This window comes from Bombus terrestris, chromosome 5, assembly GCF_910591885.1.
Source record: "Bombus terrestris chromosome 5, iyBomTerr1.2, whole genome shotgun sequence".
Classification (NCBI taxonomy): Eukaryota; Metazoa; Arthropoda; class Insecta; order Hymenoptera; family Apidae; genus Bombus; species Bombus terrestris.
Genome location: NC_063273.1, coordinates 8,633,779 through 8,653,749, shown reverse-complemented (window position 1 = coordinate 8,653,749; position 19,971 = coordinate 8,633,779). Strand labels below are relative to the sequence as shown.

General features: G+C 36.9%; 4 protein-coding genes and 1 long non-coding RNA gene across 8 annotated transcripts in view; 2 read left to right on the top strand and 3 right to left on the bottom strand.

The window, feature by feature from the left end:
* LOC105665724 (transcription factor kayak) overlaps nt 1-13,524 on the top strand; it is a 35,096-nt gene extending 21,572 nt beyond the window's left edge. For 3 of the 4 annotated variants that reach the window (XM_012308479.3, XM_012308478.3, XM_048405844.1), the window contains exons 2-3: nt 10,513-10,953; nt 11,552-13,524. In XM_012308479.3, the coding sequence (XP_012163869.1) occupies nt 10,513-10,953; nt 11,552-12,151 (1,041 nt within the window). In that variant the 3' untranslated portion in view covers nt 12,152-13,524. Of the gene's footprint in view, nt 1-2,835; nt 3,322-10,512; nt 10,954-11,551 lie in introns of those variants that run through there. The other variant, XM_012308480.3, reaches the window with a different exon arrangement.
* LOC125385106 lies at nt 6,552-9,978 on the bottom strand. The gene is made up of 3 exons (XR_007224075.1): nt 9,716-9,978; nt 9,550-9,626; nt 6,552-7,485 (listed from the first exon to the last, which is right to left on the bottom strand). It is a non-coding gene; the product is annotated as an uncharacterized LOC125385106 (long non-coding RNA).
* LOC100645001 (ribosome-releasing factor 2, mitochondrial) lies at nt 12,597-19,084 on the bottom strand. Its single transcript, XM_012308477.2, has 4 exons — nt 18,803-19,084; nt 16,948-18,719; nt 14,033-14,179; nt 12,597-13,954 (listed from the first exon to the last, which is right to left on the bottom strand). The coding sequence occupies exons 1-4, from the start codon at nt 18,951-18,953 to the stop codon at nt 13,790-13,792; spliced, it is 2,235 nt and encodes a 744-aa protein (XP_012163867.2). The 5' UTR covers nt 18,954-19,084; the 3' UTR covers nt 12,597-13,789.
* Nucleotides 14,968-16,940, top strand: LOC105665723. Its single transcript, XM_012308476.3, has 3 exons — nt 14,968-15,175; nt 15,260-15,409; nt 15,763-16,940. The coding sequence occupies exons 1-3, from the start codon at nt 15,053-15,055 to the stop codon at nt 16,723-16,725; spliced, it is 1,236 nt and encodes a 411-aa protein (XP_012163866.2). The 5' UTR covers nt 14,968-15,052; the 3' UTR covers nt 16,726-16,940.
* On the bottom strand, nt 19,073-19,951 carry LOC100646621 (28S ribosomal protein S18a, mitochondrial). Its single transcript, XM_003395395.4, has 4 exons — nt 19,711-19,951; nt 19,493-19,626; nt 19,301-19,424; nt 19,073-19,232 (listed from the first exon to the last, which is right to left on the bottom strand). The coding sequence occupies exons 1-4, from the start codon at nt 19,811-19,813 to the stop codon at nt 19,117-19,119; spliced, it is 477 nt and encodes a 158-aa protein (XP_003395443.2). The 5' UTR covers nt 19,814-19,951; the 3' UTR covers nt 19,073-19,116.
* Between the last annotated feature and the right edge of the window lie 20 nt (nt 19,952-19,971).

Here is a 19,971-nt window from a genome sequence, read left to right as displayed (position 1 = left end):
TGCACCGTGTTCATTTTGTTTTGAGACGCCACGTGCGAGAGCGTTTCGGTCTCATCGTCGCATAATTACCCAATGTAAACGGGCCTGCAGTATCTGATCGTGGAAACAAAAAAGCAAAATAGAATTCAGAACAAATACCAGAGATCGCTCAGGCACATGCTATGTTTACCGGTCTTACAATGGATCTTTATGTTATTACGTAAATCAAAAATATCCATTTGAGAAAAGATATCGTCAGTCGATAATAATCGATGCAAATGGACCTCTGATTAGTCAATCTTTGACCACGATCTTCTTACGCAAAATCAAATCGTTTCCTATTTGTTCCGCGTCTAGTTTGACTAGATGAAACATCTAGTTAATGTAAAATTGTATTGAAATGAAGTAGGCGATTTCGTTCGATGCAAATTTGTCGTTCCGGCGAACAGTCGAACGGTTCAGATCCGCTAGTTTCCTGTTAATTGGACGCCCTCCGTGTTCTTATCGGGGCCGGAAAATATGCTGGCAGTTCCTGGAATTTGAAATTGACGCGTGGGCAGAAGGGAAGGCATCGAGGTATCCGGGGAGGGTTGCTATAGTTAGATTAATATGGATAATAGGTTATAACGAAGAGTTCAGTGCATTTCGCGGAAATGTTTATTTCTGCAAAAATTTTATTCGTCTATTACCATTACCAACTCTATTACCATTTTTCAAGTCATTCAATTATTTGGGAATATTTATTTTCGTAAATCGAAAAATAAATATTTTTAAGCTGATGTTTTTAATACGACTTTTGAAGAGTCAACTAGGAGAAATGTTTTCGTTACACGATGATCTCTATTTATGGGTAACATAATAAGATACTACGGGCAGTGTTGCATGGTGTTTTGTGTTTAAAAATTCCGAGCACTACTGGCTGATAAAACACCGGAGATTGTTTATTGAAATCTGGCTGGCACACATGTTTTCGTATCAAGTCGCGGAGATAAGCTGGTTTTGAATGTCCATCTCGTGTTCACGAGCCACTTCGTGACTGGTTGGGACACGTTTATTTCCGAATGACGCAAAAGAGAACAGGTTTTCCGCTACCGCGTAGCGGGTAGCGTATTCTAATTATCGTCATCTCTCTTCTCCTCCTCGCGTGGTCACGACAGACGCGTTAAAATACTCCTTTTAAATAACCAATCGACTTGCTTTGTCGTAAAGAGTAACTGCTAATCGCCATATTTTCACCAACGTCACAGAAAAATACCACCAATAACACGACGGAAATGACGAATACATTCACATTTCGACATTTTAAACGTCATGGTAATGGTTGTTGATATAGTTCCAAACTTTTGTCAAATGACCATGTGCACAACCGTATTTTCAGAACTAAAGGAAAAAAGCTACGGCTATGGCGGCGCTGTGTACGCATCTTTAACGAAGCGATGTACGAAGGAAGCCACATCCTGGAAACGATTCGCGCGATAAACGATAATATCGTCCAAACATGCGTTTCACTATCGCATCAAACCAATTCCAATATAACGAGTAAAAAGCTTATTCCGGGAAATCTTACTTAACAGAGATTACATTATGAAATCGAGGAATCAATTAGTTCGATGAAACAACTGGTACGAAATTTTCGTGAAGTTTTCGGGATCGGAATGTTTCTCGGTTGGGTCGAGAGTTCTACGAAGAGACCTCTTGGCCCCTTTCCAAGACGACGAATCGCGGGGAGGCCGGCGTCGACGACAAACGACGCTCCACAGGTGTTTAAACTTAGAACTCGGGTTAATTAAGATCCTCCAGGCGGACGCGCAATTGGGAATTTCGGAGACGCTGGGAAAAACCACTGCTCTACTGCGAATAAGCTCTCAAGTATCAGCTGGTATTTGGTGTTACGGCTGTTTTCAATTTGTTTCGTGCTCACGAGTATTAACTTGTCTGTTGGTAACGTCATTAATTAACTTCAAACCTTATATTACTGATTATACCTTATTCTAATTTTATATATCAGTAATATATCAGTATATTTTATCTTAATTTTATATGTATGTTACTAATGATATTTTGTTCATAAAATGAAGTTGATTCGAACATTCGTATTTTTAGAACGAATATGCAAATTTCTTAGACCATTAGCGATTTCAAAGATAGCGTGTGCCGATATTTGATATTTTCGCAGTTAGTAAAGATTTCGTCGCATTAGTATAAATCTTTTGGAACGCGGTGGCTACAGATAAATCGGTAGGAGCGTTAAGTTGGAAACTTCGGACCATTACGCGATTCCGAAAGAATGTCACTGTTGGCGAGCGGGGAACAATGGAGAAAGTCGTAAAGGCACCCCTTTCTTATCTCTTTGGTCATAAACTTTGGCTACACACTTGCATTAACTACCAAAGGCTTGCCTTCGAACACTTTCACGAGTCATAAAACGCTATGGACATAAATATGATATTTAAAGGGAAAAATTAAAATCCAGCAACGCGGATTTGAACCCGGGTCTCTAACTTGGTAGGCAACTGCAATATCAACCGAATCATTTAGTTCTGACAGTCTTGGCTGAAAATTAGTTTGTAAAAAAGTTCTTAGAAAATAGTTTCATTAAATTATCTATAAAATAACCTAATTTAATCCGTTCTGAATTTTTGAAAAATTATTTTTATTTACCTACATACGGGAAATAGCGAGAAAGCTCATCAATAGCATGTTGCAAATTTAAAGAAGGGCGCGGAAATCTCTCCCACCTTTTTCTCTTCTTGCTCTCTCTTTCTCGTCGTCTCTTTCTGTCAAGCGCACATACTCGAAATTCGAAGGTTATTTTTAGATTAGGTTTCCTCGTCGCGTATGGCCACGAAGAGCAGAACGGCATCGGCAGGCTCAGTGTAAGAGAGGCGTCGGTGGAGGACGCAGTGGTGACGAACTCTTTCGAGAAGTGAGAAGAAGAGCGTGTACGAGGGAGGAGAATCGAGAGTGTAAAACAGAACAGAGGGAGAAAGAGATTGAGGGGAGGGGAGGCGCACACCGACGTCCAAACGATCTCTCACGAACGAACGATCGACTGAAATTACTTTTTTCTTACATTAAGCCCCTAGATTCTTTTTCGTTAACCCTCCACGAAAACGAGTTCGCTCGTACTTTCCTTTCGACCCCGCTTCCTGTATTTCCTATAAAAACGTCTCCCTTTCCTTCTCCCCTCACGTGATTTTTTATTGATTTTATTTATTTATTTCTATCGACGACGAAACGAATAACTGAACGAATTAACCGATACCACGAACTATGGCAGCCACCGCCATGGATCCAGTCGACATAGCTAATATCCTCGCGCAGGAACTGCTTTATCAGCAGGTAATCCTCATACATGTTGCAGATTTTTACAAAATCGTCCACTTTTATTCTTTCATACTGTACGACGTAAAATTGTTCTCAATGTTTTGGGGGCAAACCCTTTTTCATCGAAAAACTAGTAACAATGTCTAAGATACAGGATTTGCAGTGATTAGTGTGGTTCTAACCCTAACCTAACATAGACACATAACCTATCTAGCGCTGTCAAGTATATGCTGTTTTTGTTTGCGACCAAACAAATGACGGTGTCATTAAACGAGACTTCTTGAAGCAGCTGCTAGATTTATTTTGAAAGAGACGGATACTTAACTAAAGCTGTATCTTCTACCCTACAACAGTAAATAGATCCAGGCATTAAACAGTCGCTGCCGCGTTCGAGTCCACGTGTCCTCTAAGTAGGAAGCTTGACAAAAATCTAGAAACATTGAAATCGTGTACTTAGTTAAGTCATATATCGTGACAGACTTAAAACCATACGAGTTGTCTCGTTGTTTAGAAACTTGTCGCGATAAGAGCGCACGTGTATTTAACCGCATAGAGGAAAAAGAGGTCTGTTTAATTCACGAACGGTCAGGCCGCGTGTGAAAGCAGCGAGTCTAAATTTAGAAAATCGCTTAAAAGATGGTACAATACGCTTTTGAACGGATCTACTAGAGGATAACGTGTCTACTGCCTATCGTTATTGGATAGATCACGTTCGATTACATTGTTCCTTCTCACAAAGTAGCATTCTGTTTGAAGAAAACAGTCTAATGTCTAAAGGCCTCGAGGGGCTTCGAAAGCAACCGTCTAAAATAAACACACCACTTGGCAGGCCTCCGAAATAGTGTTTCATTCACGTTGTGGTACATGGTTCGAGTCGAACGAGCCAAGTGAAGTCGACTCGAATTTGGAAAGAATTGTAAATTGGCGAGGAACAACGTATCCACATTTCATCGCGTTCCTTTCGAGGCACGCGCGCGCGGTTCTGACGCGAGCACGAACGCGATTCTGACGCGAACACGAACGCGGGAAAGGAAGGAGAGATGCGCGAAAAAAGAAACAACATGGCGGTCGCGACGGATGAACTTGAAGGAGAAAGTCTATTCGACACGCGAATGCCACACTATCGAGCCGCCTGTTAACGTATGTGGGACCATTATTGCAATGCGGACGAGCAGAGATTGTGCAACATTGTGCAATAACGATTGGAAGTTCCACCGGCTTCGATGAAACAAACAGATCGTAAACGAATGGTCAGGTTGCGCATGAAACCGCGGAATGAATATTTTTACGTACCCGTAAAAACCGCTGAAACTATACCACGTGCCTTTGAGAAAAACAGCCGGTTGAAAAAAGTAACCTCGATGCTCAAGACGTGGCGCGAATATTATGTCTTGTAAAAAACTTAACCAATATCGTACACACACTACTGTCAGATACATTTCCCGATATTCAGTTCTCTCATCTACCATTCGGACACTGAACAATGCTGAAGTTTTATCGTTTGACAATTTTTTGCCGGTTTATTAATTTTTCTGAAGTTTGACGAAACTGAAGTATCTATAATATTATGATAAACTATTTTTTTAAGTCATGAAAATTTCCTTGTATCTCTAGTAGACTTCTAAAGTAATTTATTATAGTAAATAATTTTTATACATTTTCTGTAATGTACATATTATTCCAATAGTATAATTATCATATCTTAACAATACAATATGTTAGATACTTTATATGTTCCAACAATGTTATATTTATACGAGTCTTGTGCATTACCTCACTAAATGATTCATATATCCAATTACAATTATTGTATCGCTCCCTTATATTCAAAGTGAATTTGTTTCAATCTATTTTCCGCGATGTAAAGTTACGATGCGCATGCCCAATGCCTGGAGAGCCGTGGTGGTTCACTAATTCATCATCTATCTCTTTCTAATTAATCTTTTCTCTATTTTACTATCTTTTCCTTGTCTAAGAAAATGTTGCGCCAATATCTGACTGCGGTACGTTTCGCAATGATTTTCTGGTTGCTGATATCGCCCTTTGTCCGCTCGTAACGCGGGCCCAGGGCAGATTAAAACAGCAAACGCATCTATTTATAGAAAGAGTGGTCGTGTGTGTTGCTACGTTATGTCGCGCGCGCGAACGCACTATGTTCGTTGCGAGTTTTCTCTCTCTCTCTCTCTCTCTCTCCTTCTCTCTCTTTCTCTCCTTCTCTCTCTTGTCTTTGGTGTCGAGCACAACGAAAAAAGAGAGAGAGAGAGAGAGAACGACTACATCACAAAACGGAAGACGTACTGCATACCAACGGCGACATCGAAAAAAAGCCACATTGTGCATCTGCGTCAAATATTTCTGTGTATTTCGTTACGAGGGTGTCATTGGGGTTGACATTTGCCGACCATTATATCCGTTTCTCTACTATCTTGATTTTTTGTTATCGTCTGCTGCGTTTGCATGACCTTGCTGCTTGATTGATTTCAAAATCACAATCTCGCGGCGATAATTGAAATGCTGTCCTCGTAGAGATGCATGTCAATAATTGTGTATTGTCTTGTAAAACATTTCTTACTCCATAGATATTGTGTTCATATTAACTCTAATGCGATTCTTGAATTTTTATGTTTCATTTTTCCTCTCATTTTAACAAACAATAAAGATTTATAATGTTTTAAAAAGAATACGATAATCATTCATTCATATTTTATTCATATATGTAATATTTTTTATCATTACTCAAATGAATACAGTTGGATTGTAGGTAAGCAAAAGAACGCAGCAAAGTTAAATACGTACGTATGCTTGTTGAATATTAGTGAATATTAGTTTTCAGTATAGTAAGCCTATCTATGATGTAGTTACACGATGATAATTTGCGAAGCAAATATCTATCTATTTACCATAAACGTCTAGTCAGTAAAAAATGGAAAGCCTGATTTATTACAATATTTGTTGCCTCGTGGAAAAAAACACGTACCGCGGCGATCAATGTTTCTGCATACCTCTCATCGCGATTGGATTAACGATGCACGATGCGGTAGATACTAGAATCGAGAGTAGACAGCTATTTCTAGAAACAATGCATATATGTATACATTTTGCCGTTGCAACATGTTAATGCGGGACAATATATTCCAGTAACTATAACTACCGCATAAAAAATACGATTCTTAGGACTCTCAGTTTTATATAATTTTGTTCTAACCTAAAAAAATGATTAATAAACAAAACGTTTGACATTTATATAAATTTTCTTAAAAACTTCTTTATTTATCTTTTACCTTTTTGGATTTATTTTAATATTAGTATGAATTATTATTATCTTATGATAGATATTTGGGTAGAATAAACACAAGTATGATGAACGGTGTTGTCGATCGAAAGCATGTCATGACGCGATCTTCGGGCAGCCGTTGACTTGAACCTGCACAGACACGTCTGACAAAATGATACAGAGTTCATCCACCAGCGCCACATATCGTCTGACATATTCAAACTGACGATGCACGGTAAGGTGAACGGCCCGTCGGTTAACGAATGTGCCGTGGCCGTGGTAATAATCGCAGTCTCGTGACCGTTAAAAAAACTGATAGCGCGAGCATTTCCTTTTATTAACCTTCATTCATTCGTTGAATTTCAGCCTCCCAAATTTATATTTTCTTTTTCTAATATCCTCAGTCATTTCTTTTTGTTCCATCAAAATTCTATGTTTCATGGCATAAAAATTAATTTTCCGGTAGTAAGTTATAAAGGTGGACTCAGTAATGGACAATTGATTGCTTAAATAATTTCACAAGTGTATGTGTACAACAAATATCTTGTAACTTCTATATACATCTTCATATTTGTTTCAAACTTTATCAATGTGATCATGATACTTGTATCTTCTCATATGTCATACAAAATTTTCATAAATGTTTAATACTTTTATGAGTAGTTGATGATTAAGTAATAGGAATTAAATGTAACAAGAATTGTAGTATCATTTTATCGCTTTCGCAACGGATAAATACAAGTCGACTCAAGATGGTAAATTCGATAATCCTCCAGTGCAAACAAATGGATGTCGCTTTTTGTGTTTCCTAGATAAACGAAATTGAGTATATCGGTTTCCTTTTCTTTCCTTTAAAGGGTAAATGTGACACGGTGAGGGCCACACCTTTGTGTCTCTTTTTCAATCTGATAAAGAAAAAACCACAGTTATAGCTTATAAGAAGTAAATAACGACTGATAAATTTTCACGCTGGTAAATCCCTCTAAATTTATCAAGCTTTCAATAACTACAGTTTATAACGGAACTGCTTTTTCTCGAAATGGTCAGGGCTGTAAATTTCAGATCGTGCCAAATCGAAAAATCATACAGAGTACGTATGTATACGTGACAGCTTCCAAGTGCATATATCATCTGATTTATGCGCATGCACGCATCAGCCACAGCTTACAGCAAATTACAAACTCGTACGAAGGTCGAGACGATGAATTAACCCCGTCTAACCTAACTTTTTATACATAAAATAACGGAAGAATATTTAAAGAAGAGATTTAGAAGATTATCCAATTTGTGAATAAAAGAATGGTTTTAAAATCTATGAAAAGACGTGGTTTTCGTAGATATATAAAGGGATAGCATGTGAAAACTGAAATTCCAGAACAGTGTGACGCGCGAAAACGATTTTGTAACGCCTAAGTTTATCGCTCCGAGCATTCCACAAGTTTACGCGCGAACAGGGAACGGATAGGTGGGTGAATCTTGTGGGTGGGTGATTACTCTTCTGTTAAAGTCGCTACCCGTTGGTATGCTAAGTAATTTTAGCGATGACACACGCGGCAGCGTGGTAGCCCCGCGATTATGAATCGTAATCATGTTATAAATACATGCATAATAAATTCTCACACAAAAGTGGAGGAGTTCTAAGCCAGCTTCTTCAAATATGATTCACAAAGCATATTTGCATTTTGACAAGTGCTAATGAACTGATAGACAATAGCACACAATTTAGAATACATATACATTTCGAAAGCTATATAGATAGGTGCAAGGTTAGTGATCTTGGTTCTTATTTCTATTAACGCCAAAAGGTTGTTCAACTGTGGAAATTAACGTAGAAACGTATTACGTTGGTAATGTCACTTAAAAGATGACACCGTTGTAACTTGAACTTTTATAACCTGTCTTTAAAGTTCAGCGAACTTCTTTTTGCTTTACCTAGCGAGAAGCAAAAAAGAATGAGAGATAAAATATGGAGGAGCGCGACATTGAGTTAATTACGAGATTAGAAGCGAGATGTCATCGATGATCTATCACGATCTTTCCATTTGAAGAATCTCGATGTGCAATTCCTGTCCAATGATGCTTGAACTCTGGGAAACATTCAATTCCTCTGACGTGCGCTATCTATCCCGCGCGAATCGGCCTTCGTTAACGATCAGTACGACTCGTAATTTTAGAAATGATAGACCTCGGCTGTTTGGTGTCGTTGTCTCTCGTCTCCTTATGAGACTGAAGGTCGCGATTCTTCTCCTTCCTGCGTCCTTTTGTGCTTTCTGGGAAACGTGTGCGTCGGGTATAATACGTCGCGCGCGTGTCCCCGTCTGCCGATTGGTCGACGCGATGGCGAACGCGAGGTTGTCGCTACGTGAGCTGCGATTCGAGCCAAGTCATTAATATCGTCCGTAGTTGGAGACATACACACTTTTATAACGTCGATGAAATCCATCCAGTCGACCAATTGTTTCCGCGGGCGACTGTTTTGGTTCGTATCGCGGAATAAACCAATTGGTTTTTCGATAGCTAAATCGATGGTTTCGATTTCATCGCGTGGACGGAAGAACAGACGATACGACAGGTGGTACGTTCTCGACGATAGTACCACCCAGACGATACTATACCACACACATACACACACACACACACATTCATAACGTATTCTGCGCACGTGTTCATACTTAATGCCGAGAGATTAACATCACCTATTGTTAATATCGTATGTTACGAGAGTCGTATTAAAATTACGGTTGACTATCACGTAAGGCCATTAAATCGATGTAACTTTTAAAAGGCCCGCCACTGCTATTTTCGAACGCAAGGTAACCAAGATCGGAACATGTAAATAGAATTCAAGATCGAAGATTATGGAGAAGGGCGGAGACCGATCTTGGTGGATAATTATTAGGAACATCGCGATAATTCGTTGTAATTTTAGCGATGATGATACCGAACGATAAACATGTGTACTTGCGTACCTTGAAACGAGCAGCCCCCAGATGCGATCTAGTTCGCGCCGATAGCTTATCGACTATTGGATCATGGATATTTTTATCTGAAACATCTCGTTGCATTAACGTTGGTTCGCGATATCAAAGCGAAAAGCGAGAAATGATAACGTTGATGGAAGTACATATCGCGTACCTTTCCGTTACCGTTCTTTCGTTCTCCCCGTATTTTTCCTTCTCCCTTTTTCTTCTTACGGTTATTGCGCAACGTCCTCTTTTTCCATGGAACGAAAGCGGTTATTGGAATCGGTTTCATTGCCTAACAGCACTTCGTCGATAATATGACCGACGAACTTCTTTTATATCTCGCCGAGCAATAAACGAGCGGTGATCTAACGCGCAATTCGTTTGAAAGGCAATCGCGTTCCGCAGACGAAAAACATCGGTTTCCTAACTGTTTTGTTATCTATCCGCACCTGGCAAACTCGCGTTTTATGCTCTGTGTTGCATGGTCATCGAGTTGCGCACCAGTCGCTCGTCTCTCACCTAAACTCGTGTATGTATATATGTGTGTGTATAAGTGTGCTATCATTGCCGTCACTGAAAACCAATATATTACATTAGTCGTTATTTTTACACGTTTTATGCTGATTCTACACAATAACGAGGACTAATGTTTAAAATGTACTTAATAAGCATATTTTTCTGCGGTTTAGGCAAGCGTAGTGCTATTTTTGGTGCAACAAATATTGAAATGTACTGAGGATAACTCAAAAGTCGTAATGATAACGAAAGTTTAAAATACTTTTTAATCTAGCTTCTAACTAAGGTGTAAGTTATGTATTCTCTTTAATAATTAAATAAAAATACAGCCAGAAAGAAATCGTTGCACTGTTTTATCCATTGAGAAAATGTTTGAAAAGCATGTACTTTGAATTAAAATAATAATCATGTGACATCATATTAATGTGTTGAAATCTTTTATTGTTGCAGCTTGTTTCTCTGGACGGACTGCATAGTGGAGTGCCGACGCGGACGACGCCGACGTTGACGCCAACGACGCTCCGGAGCATCGAGCAAACATTTCTAGAGCTGACCAGCGAGTCAGCGTCGCACAGTCGCGAAGCAGGGTTCGTGCCACCGTTAGTGGAACCTTCGCAACCCACGCCGGCACAAACGCAAAACACGGCGGCGCATCACGTTGTTACCACCACCGTTGCCGCCCCTGTGGCCGCCAATACCATCCTCGTGGACAGTCAACAGACACAGCCACAACAGCCAACCAGACGCAATATGGGTGGCAGAAGGCCTACCAGAACGATCGGGATGACCCCCGAGGAGGAAGAACGAAGACAGATCCGCAGAGAAAGAAATAAGATGGCAGCAGCTAGATGTCGCAAGCGGAGGATGGATCATACCAATGCCCTGTTAGAAGTATGTAATTGATGAAATCTGTTCTGAATTTAATCCTGCTGTTCCCCTCTGAAATAGATGTTATATCTCAATAGATATCGTTAAAATATAGATACTTTATAAGTAATTGATTTCAATATTGAATTCAAGGGTAGTAATCTTATTGTCTTTTGTATATGAGTTTCATGAATAAAGAATATATATTTCAAGATAGATAGATATCTTCAGAAGATATCTGAAGAGATGCAAATACGAGGAAGGGAAAAGAACAGCAAGGTTATCATATCATCCCATTCCATATTTGCGAAATTACAATTGCTATTTTTTCTGTAATTAGATTTCCTAATGAAAGAAAGAAATATTCTAAAGTGGAAAAAAAGAATATTAATTTATTGACTGCTCCACTGTTTTTGTACAATTCTTAATTCAAGATATGTACGTGTGTACAATCGGTGGCATACATTGTCACTTATTTTACGTGGATTGGAAGTATCAGTGGCTTGAAATAAAAGTTCATATATGCAAGATAGACTATAATATACACTGTATGTGCTAATGTAATTCAAATATTAAGTTGAAAAATGAAACACGAATAAAATTTGACGAATTCATTTGACAGGAGACTGAGGGTTTGGAGCAGAAGAAACAAAGCTTGCAAGAAGAGATTCAGCAGCTGCAGCAGGCGAAGGATGAACTAGAATTTATCCTAGAAGCTCATAGAGCGGTCTGTCGTCTTCGTTCAGCATCTCCTCCAGATGTGAAACCCGTGATAAAGCCAGAGCTTCCGACGGAGGACCAATTCGCCGCTGCGGCTGCAGCTGCAGCCGCCGCCGCAGCTGAAAGCACGAAGCGCGAGTCGGTGAACGTCGCAACGAGACCGAATAGACCGAACTCTTTGCCGGTTGGCTTCGACAATAACAATCGACCAAATTCCCTGTCGATTTTCAGCGAACCAAAAGAAAGACCGAACACGCTTACATTTAAGACAGTCGAAACACCATCGTTCATGAAACCATCGTTGGACGTAGCGGGGATGCCGATCACCACGCCAACTAGCGGCATAGCGTTTAATTTCGAGTCGTTGATGGAAGGCGGGACCGGCCTTACTCCAGTTTCAACACCATTGATACCTTCTTGCTCGACACAGCAAAGAAACAATCTGTCCGCCGTCGATCTCAGCTCTCCGGATGCAAATCCGCCGAAGCTAGTGAGTTTGTGACGCCAAGACGACCTCGATTACGGATCGAACGAGGATGATCCCGAATGAGATGATTTTATGAGATGATGTTGTGAGATTCTGGTAACTTTTATACGAAGAAGATTTTCTACTAGAACCACACATCGTGAAATTCAGTATTTGCGTTTCTGTTATGGATTCACGCATCGTAAAGTAAGCTTGTCGAACACATTTCCATCTCTGTAAGAACTTTGGTAAAATTGTCTTTGAGGCTAATAAAAAGGAAAAAGAATAAAAAAAGAAGAAGGAAAAGAATGAGATTTTCCTTGTTAGTAGCGCTTTAAGAACGCATAAACCGCGTGAACTTTTGAAAGAAGAAGCAAAGTATCTTTTTGCATCATTTAATGAATTATGATTGACACGCGAGTGTGTCTAGTGATATATATTATAATACATTATACGTAATTGTATTTAACTTTTGCGAACGTTTTTACACAGACGAATTAGAATTATGCAAACCATGCATTGTAATACTGCAACAATTTCTTTTTCTGTTTTTTTTTCTTTGTAAGAGATTTTCGTCGTAGCCCGGCGAAAAATTTATTTTTTACCAATTACGTAACATCGACCGAAGAGGTATAGCGTTGTTTAGGAATTTAAAACGTTCGATTTTAGCGCTCAAAACCATTACTTAGATTAAGGAGGACGCGTATACGATGGCCATTTTTGATTGCGCTCATGATTTTTCACATCATGTATATATAGCACAATTCAAGGTTAACGAACTAGCGGCTCGATGAGGAAATGATATATGTGTATGTATGTATGTATACACATATATATTTTTTATTAAAAATTTGGTGAATGTTATGTGCCTCGTATTTCCAATAAATAAGGACCGCATCGAAACCACTTGCGGTTACGCGTATTAATGGAACATTTTTATGTGCAACTGACGTGTTTGCAAGTCTCTCACCCTATAAATGTAATCCCTCCATACATATAATATATATACATACATATATTTTACTATGTATGACATTTTTGCATGATCTTTAAGCAATATTAATATATTTATACGCGGCTGCTGTTTACGAGGCTGGCCGGTGTTATTTCGATAAGACTTTTTTCTTTCTATTACTTTATTCTTTATTGTTTTCTTTCCATCCTTTTTTTTGTTATTATATATAACTACGCATGTGTATATATGTATTCTTAGAGAAAGAAATCGTTTTACGAGTTGCTCGATTTCAGCCACGTGATCGGCGGCCGCGATAGATGAACGTAAATAATAAAAAAAAGATTGTAATGCATCACCGATAAATGCTGCAATATATTTTGATTAGAGCGACCGAATAAAGGAACAATCGAATATGTAATTTTGTCCAAGAATAATAACAATGTGTTTTAATTTTTGTGTATCGTACTGTTTACTTCACTTTAGATGTAAAAGTCTTGACAAATTCGCACATACGACTGCTCTTTTCTCGTAAACCCTGATCTTAATCCATAAGTAAGTTGAAAATAATTTTTATATCGATTTAATTTCTATCTTTGTACAATTAAATCACTAATATCTTAAAATACAACAAATATTTGATATAAATAATATTGCATATTGTATGCTGAGAAAGATACCTTTTTTATTTCACGTTTTTCTAATAGAATTTTCCAAATTTTCTAATAGAATCCAGTAACTCTTTTAATCGCTTCTGCTTCGCTCGTCGAATCCATTACTTCGTAATGGTCAAATTCTAACGAGAACGTTGCATGCCCTGATGAGATTATTCTCACTGCTTTTGAGTATCCTAGTAACTCGACTAATGGAACAAGGCAGTGAACCACCTGTGTTCATCATTTAAGTTACATTAGTCTCTCTGGCCTCAATTTTACTATTGCCTTAAAGGAAAAAAGATACATTACCTTGTTTTGTTTATAGGCATCGATATATTTTATTTCTGCACGTCTTTTCGGCAGGTCTTTCATGATGGCACTTAAATATTGCTCAGGCACCACAATTTCGACTCGCATTACAGGTTCTAGAAGTGTAATTCCAACATTCTTCATCAACTGAAATACATACAGAGAACGATAAGTAAAGAGGAAAGAGCTTTTAGAAAAATAAGGGTCGTGAGTAATTTACTCACAGTTTCAGAGGAAGATTTAGAAAGATTTTAAAGTATTTCAAGCCATTTAAGGAGGAATTTAAGAGCTCTAAGTAATATAAAGGCTCCAGGAAATGTTCAAGAGATGTACTTAAATTATTTCAAGCATCTGAGACTCTTTGACAAATCAGAAATTGTCAAGCAATCAAAAAATCTAGGACTCAGATTGTAAACGTTAAAGATGTTGCAAAACATTTTCTAGAGAACCTGGTTATTTTTAGTCGGAATTATTTTTATAGATTACTTATACATTACTTATATTTATAAATATTTTATAAGTCACTTATCTCAATATATGTAGCTACATTCCAATATAGTTACAGTATAGTTTCCAATATATCAATACATCAATATAATTAAATTCCAAATAAGTAAAAATAACAGTGACTTAATTAAGCTTCGCTACAGAAAATATTTCGTATTTTTTCAATGAATTATTCTTCCAATAAAAGATATTGTTTATTCTATTGTTCCCTCTTTTTAAACTATCCTTATCAAATTTAATACCATATTTTTTCACTTGATGAGAAAATCCTTGTTTCTATCGTTAATGCAATCATTATTTCTATTGTCAACGCTAGAAATATCTCAAACGATTGTTCTCTTTATCAACTGCGTCAACTTTAAAAAAAAAAAAAAAAAAAAACATAATTCCAAATGAACAGCCATTATATTGAAATACGCTGCAAGAAAACAAACGAGAACGAAAAGATGTAAATCCTAAAGTAACAAAGTCACATAAATACTTCACATTTTCGTGAAATAATTTCGTAATTTCATGGTTGATGGATATGTGTCTCTCTTGTATAGTATCAGTGACAAACCCTTAGAGTATTGGAGCAAGCAGCAATCTCAATCGGGTCGTATTCGTAAAATCTTAGATTCAGATTTATTAGAAAATGTAGGTTACGTTCAATGAACATCATTCAAGTTTATTTAGCTGAGCATTGAATTTTAAGTTAATTTTATGGTAAATGATGCACAGGTTATCGAGATACAGGACTTCGAACAACCCCATGGATATGGCACCTCCATCATTTGTCCCTCTGATTCCTCCCAATTCCTCAATATCGAATTACCAGTTTTAGTTGTGGTTATAAAGAACCTAAATCTCCATTGTCGTCTGCAAGTGCAGGTAATTGTGGAATGTTCTGAGTATAATCTCATATTAACGATAAATTCTTTATCTTTCATAAACTCCTTCTAATACTAATAAGTAGTCGATTATTTTGTGGTCCGAACAACGCTCAACATTTTATCTCAACTAGTATTTTAATAATTAATTTTTTAAAGATGTTTTTGTAATCAGGTGTCTACATTAACATATGTATATTGAATTAATACAAGTAAATTCTCTACTGTAATTTGATATAATCCCATAAAGGCTTAATTTAATTTGGCAAATAAAAATTAAAAGTTGCCTAAACAAAATAGTGAAGAACCTATAACATAATATCTATTGATACAAAAGCGTATGCATTAAACCAGGTGGCAGATAACCAAAATTGCCAGCATCATTTTCAATTCACGAACGCGGAGTCAGAAAAACAAAACTCCAAGGGTGTCATTTGTCGCGTCAAAGTAAAATTTGAGACCGGTTGGAATAAATTAGAATTGGACCTATCGAGTCTAACGCAAACTGCCTTCAAGCAACAATACGCTATAACTCAGAGGATTCAAATTTGCGGTAATTGTCGTTTGCGCAGAGTATACTTTATAGATAAGCACTACGAAGACCAAGAAATTTGCCCTAAATTATACCACAAGTTCTTGGATTCTTATATGTTGAAGTGGGGCATAAGAAGTGTAGAAAGATCTACTCAAACTAACTCAAAAAGAACAAAGAATCGAGTCAAAGGAAACAACAATATCAGGATCTCAAAGCACTTCAGTGCTGATAATTTAAGTAGCGGAGAAACTAGTAGTGCAAAGAATTCTAATCTACGGAAAATAACTGACGAGGATTTTCTGAGAAATTTACAGATTAAAACAGACATATTAATTAATGAATTTTTTGACAGGCAGTCCATGAGACTTCCACGTGTCTCAGAATTAAAACAGAACACTACATTAAAACCGTATGCTTTTCCAACCTTAACCTCAAAACAGAAATCCTTCAACATTGGTATATCTGAAGATACATTGAAGAAAATTGGCGTTCTTCGGACGTTTACAGAGACCTATATATGCAACGAGGACAAACGTAAAGAGACTAATGTTTTAAAAATTATACGGGATAATTGGAAACACAGATACTTTTTCCCTCAGGAAGAATCATTGCCTAACAACGGTTTGTCCGAACAAAATACAAAGAGAACGATGTTGGAACGTAAACCGAAATCTCTGCTTCTATTATCTGAATTAAAATCTGCGAAGGAAAGAAATTTAGGATTGCCAAAAAAAAGCATTGAGATGATTAAACGTAACGAAAGCGATACGGTTATCAATTAATTGTCAATTAATGTAATATTAAATAATTTAATAGAAATAGAATGTTGTTTCTTCCATTTATGATTGGTACTTCTGTAGTTAGACTCATAAATGGCGATAGAGTATCAAAGCTCCTATTTCATGTACCCTATAATGTTTTCCCGCCATTTACAGCTTAGATTATTTCCTTTATTATATCTTATGTGTATGTAAGAAAAATAAAAATCATAAGAATACTTTTACCTGTCGAATACACTGAGAAACAGCAGCACTGATTAACGATGTCGTGGTACCAGACTCATATTCTAAACTATGCAATTTAACGCCCATATTTACGACCGGATAACTTAATTTCGGCCCGTGTAAAAGAATTGATTTAACACTATTCCTCACTGCCTTCATTATATGTGCCGGTATAGCATTTAAGCCATTAGCATAATTCTGTGATTTATCTAATAATAAAGTCTCCTTTCCTTGATAGTTCGGTATCAACGACATGATTATTGTAACTTTTAAATTAGCGCTTCCTATCTTATATTCAGTCGAAAAGGTATCTAAAATAGGTTCCTTTATAGTTTCTCTATAGGAAATTTGCAAAGGACCTAAATCAGCATCGACCTTATATTCGGTTCTAATTCTTTCTTTGATAATTTCTAAATGCAGTTCACCCATTCCTCCAAGCACGATCTGACCAGTTTCTTCATTTTGAGTTACTCTTAAACTTGGATCTTCTCTTTCGAGTTCCTGAAGAGCCTTCTCTAAAAGTGTTTGTGTAGATAACGATGGCGCCTCAATTGAACAAAAAAAAACTGGCTCTAACGTCCTAATATTGTTGTCAAATACTTTCTCTACATCTTCCGGTGTAACACCTTTCTCTGTCCTTAGTTTCTTTTCTGCTTGTTCTATCGTTGTTCGATCGGTCGTTACTAAATCTCCAGCTGTTGTACTTTTTAATCCCGTTATTGCTGCAATATTGCCACATGTGATGTTCGGTATTTCTTGGTACTCGTCAGCGTACGCGATATACAATTTTCCTACGAGTTCCTTTTCTTCTTTGCGGACGTTATATAGCTTCATGCCTTTTTTTAAACTGCCGCTATAAATTCGAAAAAATGTAATTGGTCCTTTTTGCTTATCGTGGACGATTTTAAATGCCCTGGCGCAAACTTTGTCACTAAAACAACGGTAATACGCAGAAGATTTAGTTTTATTGGGTGATGGTAAATACAAGAGAACGCTATCCATTAAAGGTTGAACTCCAATATTTTTATAAGAACTACCTAAGAGCACAGGAACACCTTTTCTACTGATAGTTGATCTGTGCAAGGAATCAATTAACATTTGTGGAGTTACTGCATCCAAAGATTCCTGTTCTATTATTATGTTAGCTAATTCATCATCCATGTTGGATAATTTATCTACTAAGCTTCTACGTTTTTCATTTGCCATCTCCCATAAAGTTGTATCTTCATTCTCAGATAATTTTACTCTTGAATATTTCATACCCATATCTTTCTTTGTAAAGATCAATTTTTCTAAAGTAATAACATCCACGATTCCTTCTAAATTTCCTTTCTCTTTAATTGGGAATTGCGTAGGTAATACTTCTGTGTCTAACTTGGACTCAATAGATTTTAAACTACTATCAAAATTAGCATCTGCCCTGTCCATCTTATTTACATAAATAATTCTAGGAATATCATATCTGTCAGCTTGTCTGCAGACTGTTAATGTCTGAGCTTCAACACCTGCACTTCCATCTAATATGACTACTACTCCATCTAATACTTTTAAGGTTTGCTCCACTTCCATAGTGAAGTCAATGTGTCCTGGAGTATCGATTAAATTAATACGGTAGTTTTTCCATTGAAATGTCACTGCTGCAGAAGTAATGGTTATACCGCGCTGACGTTCTTGATCCATATAATCTGTTACCGTATTCCCATGGTGAACCTCTCCCATATGTTTAATGAGACCAGAATAGTATAACATTCTTTCTGTGGTAGTGGTTTTGCCTAAAAAACCATCGTCAATATTGTAAATTCATTAAAATAAAAATTTGTATAGGTTATCTATAAAAAGCACAGCATAAACGAACCAGCATCGATGTGTGCCAAAATTCCGATGTTCCGAATTTTCGTGATTTCCTGTTCTCCATGTTCATTTTTTACGATTGTTTTGCCTTTTGACACATATCTTTTTTGAAACTTGATACACCATGGGCGTTTTATCAGCCAAGGTGTGAACATGATTTCTAACCTACACGTCTTTGTACATTCGAAATTAAGGGCAAAGTAGAATCACGTGGAGAATTATTATGATTTTGGGATTTATTTAGATATTGAAAATAAAACTAAATCATTCAAAATACTATAATATTGTTCAATCATTTATTATACTGTTTGTAAACTATTACTTATATCTAGCTTTAATAGTTCTTTCACAGTAGTAGCTATTAAATTTTTTCCATTTCCTTCTTTGTAAAGGATGAAGTAAACCACCTCCAGGAGCTCTCCTTTGCATTAATCCTAAGCATAAGTGTATCAGTTTATTTACTGTAGATAGGAAATTGCATTGCTATGATTAATCTACCAACCTGCATATTGAGCCATTATGATCAATGAACTAATTCTCTTTTGTTGCACCTCGCAAAGACCTGTAACTCTACGTGGTAATATGCATCCATCTGATCTAACAAATTGATTTAGGATAAGTACATCCTAAAAGAATCAGTTTAATTATCCAGAGACAAGGAAGGTCGTAATACGACAAGATATCAAACTCTTACTGTATGTTTAATGTCAAGACCAGAAGAACAAATAGGACATGCCCCGTTTTTAGGTTTTAAGAACCGCTCTTCATATGGGTCTGGTTTAATCACGGCTTCAATAGTTAATGTCTTTCCTTCTTTCTTTTCTATGACTAAGTAAATTCAAAATTATAGGTTAGGAACATCAAGTTAAGCAATAAATGATGTTATACCTTAATAAATATAATCATACTCACTTTCCTTAATCCGCGTTGTTGGAGATAATGATATATTTCTATTTTGTCCTATCGATAATATATTTTTTCCTAAGTAATTTAAGACGCGATACAACATAGCCATTTTAACAATATTTACAAGATGATCTCCGTTATCGTATAAAAACAAAGTGTATGTACTTCGTTATAGCATACAAAAATTATTAACTGTGTAACATCATTATAAATTAGTAATTATTTTGTTATAGAGATACTTATATGATATAAATTATTATTTATTTA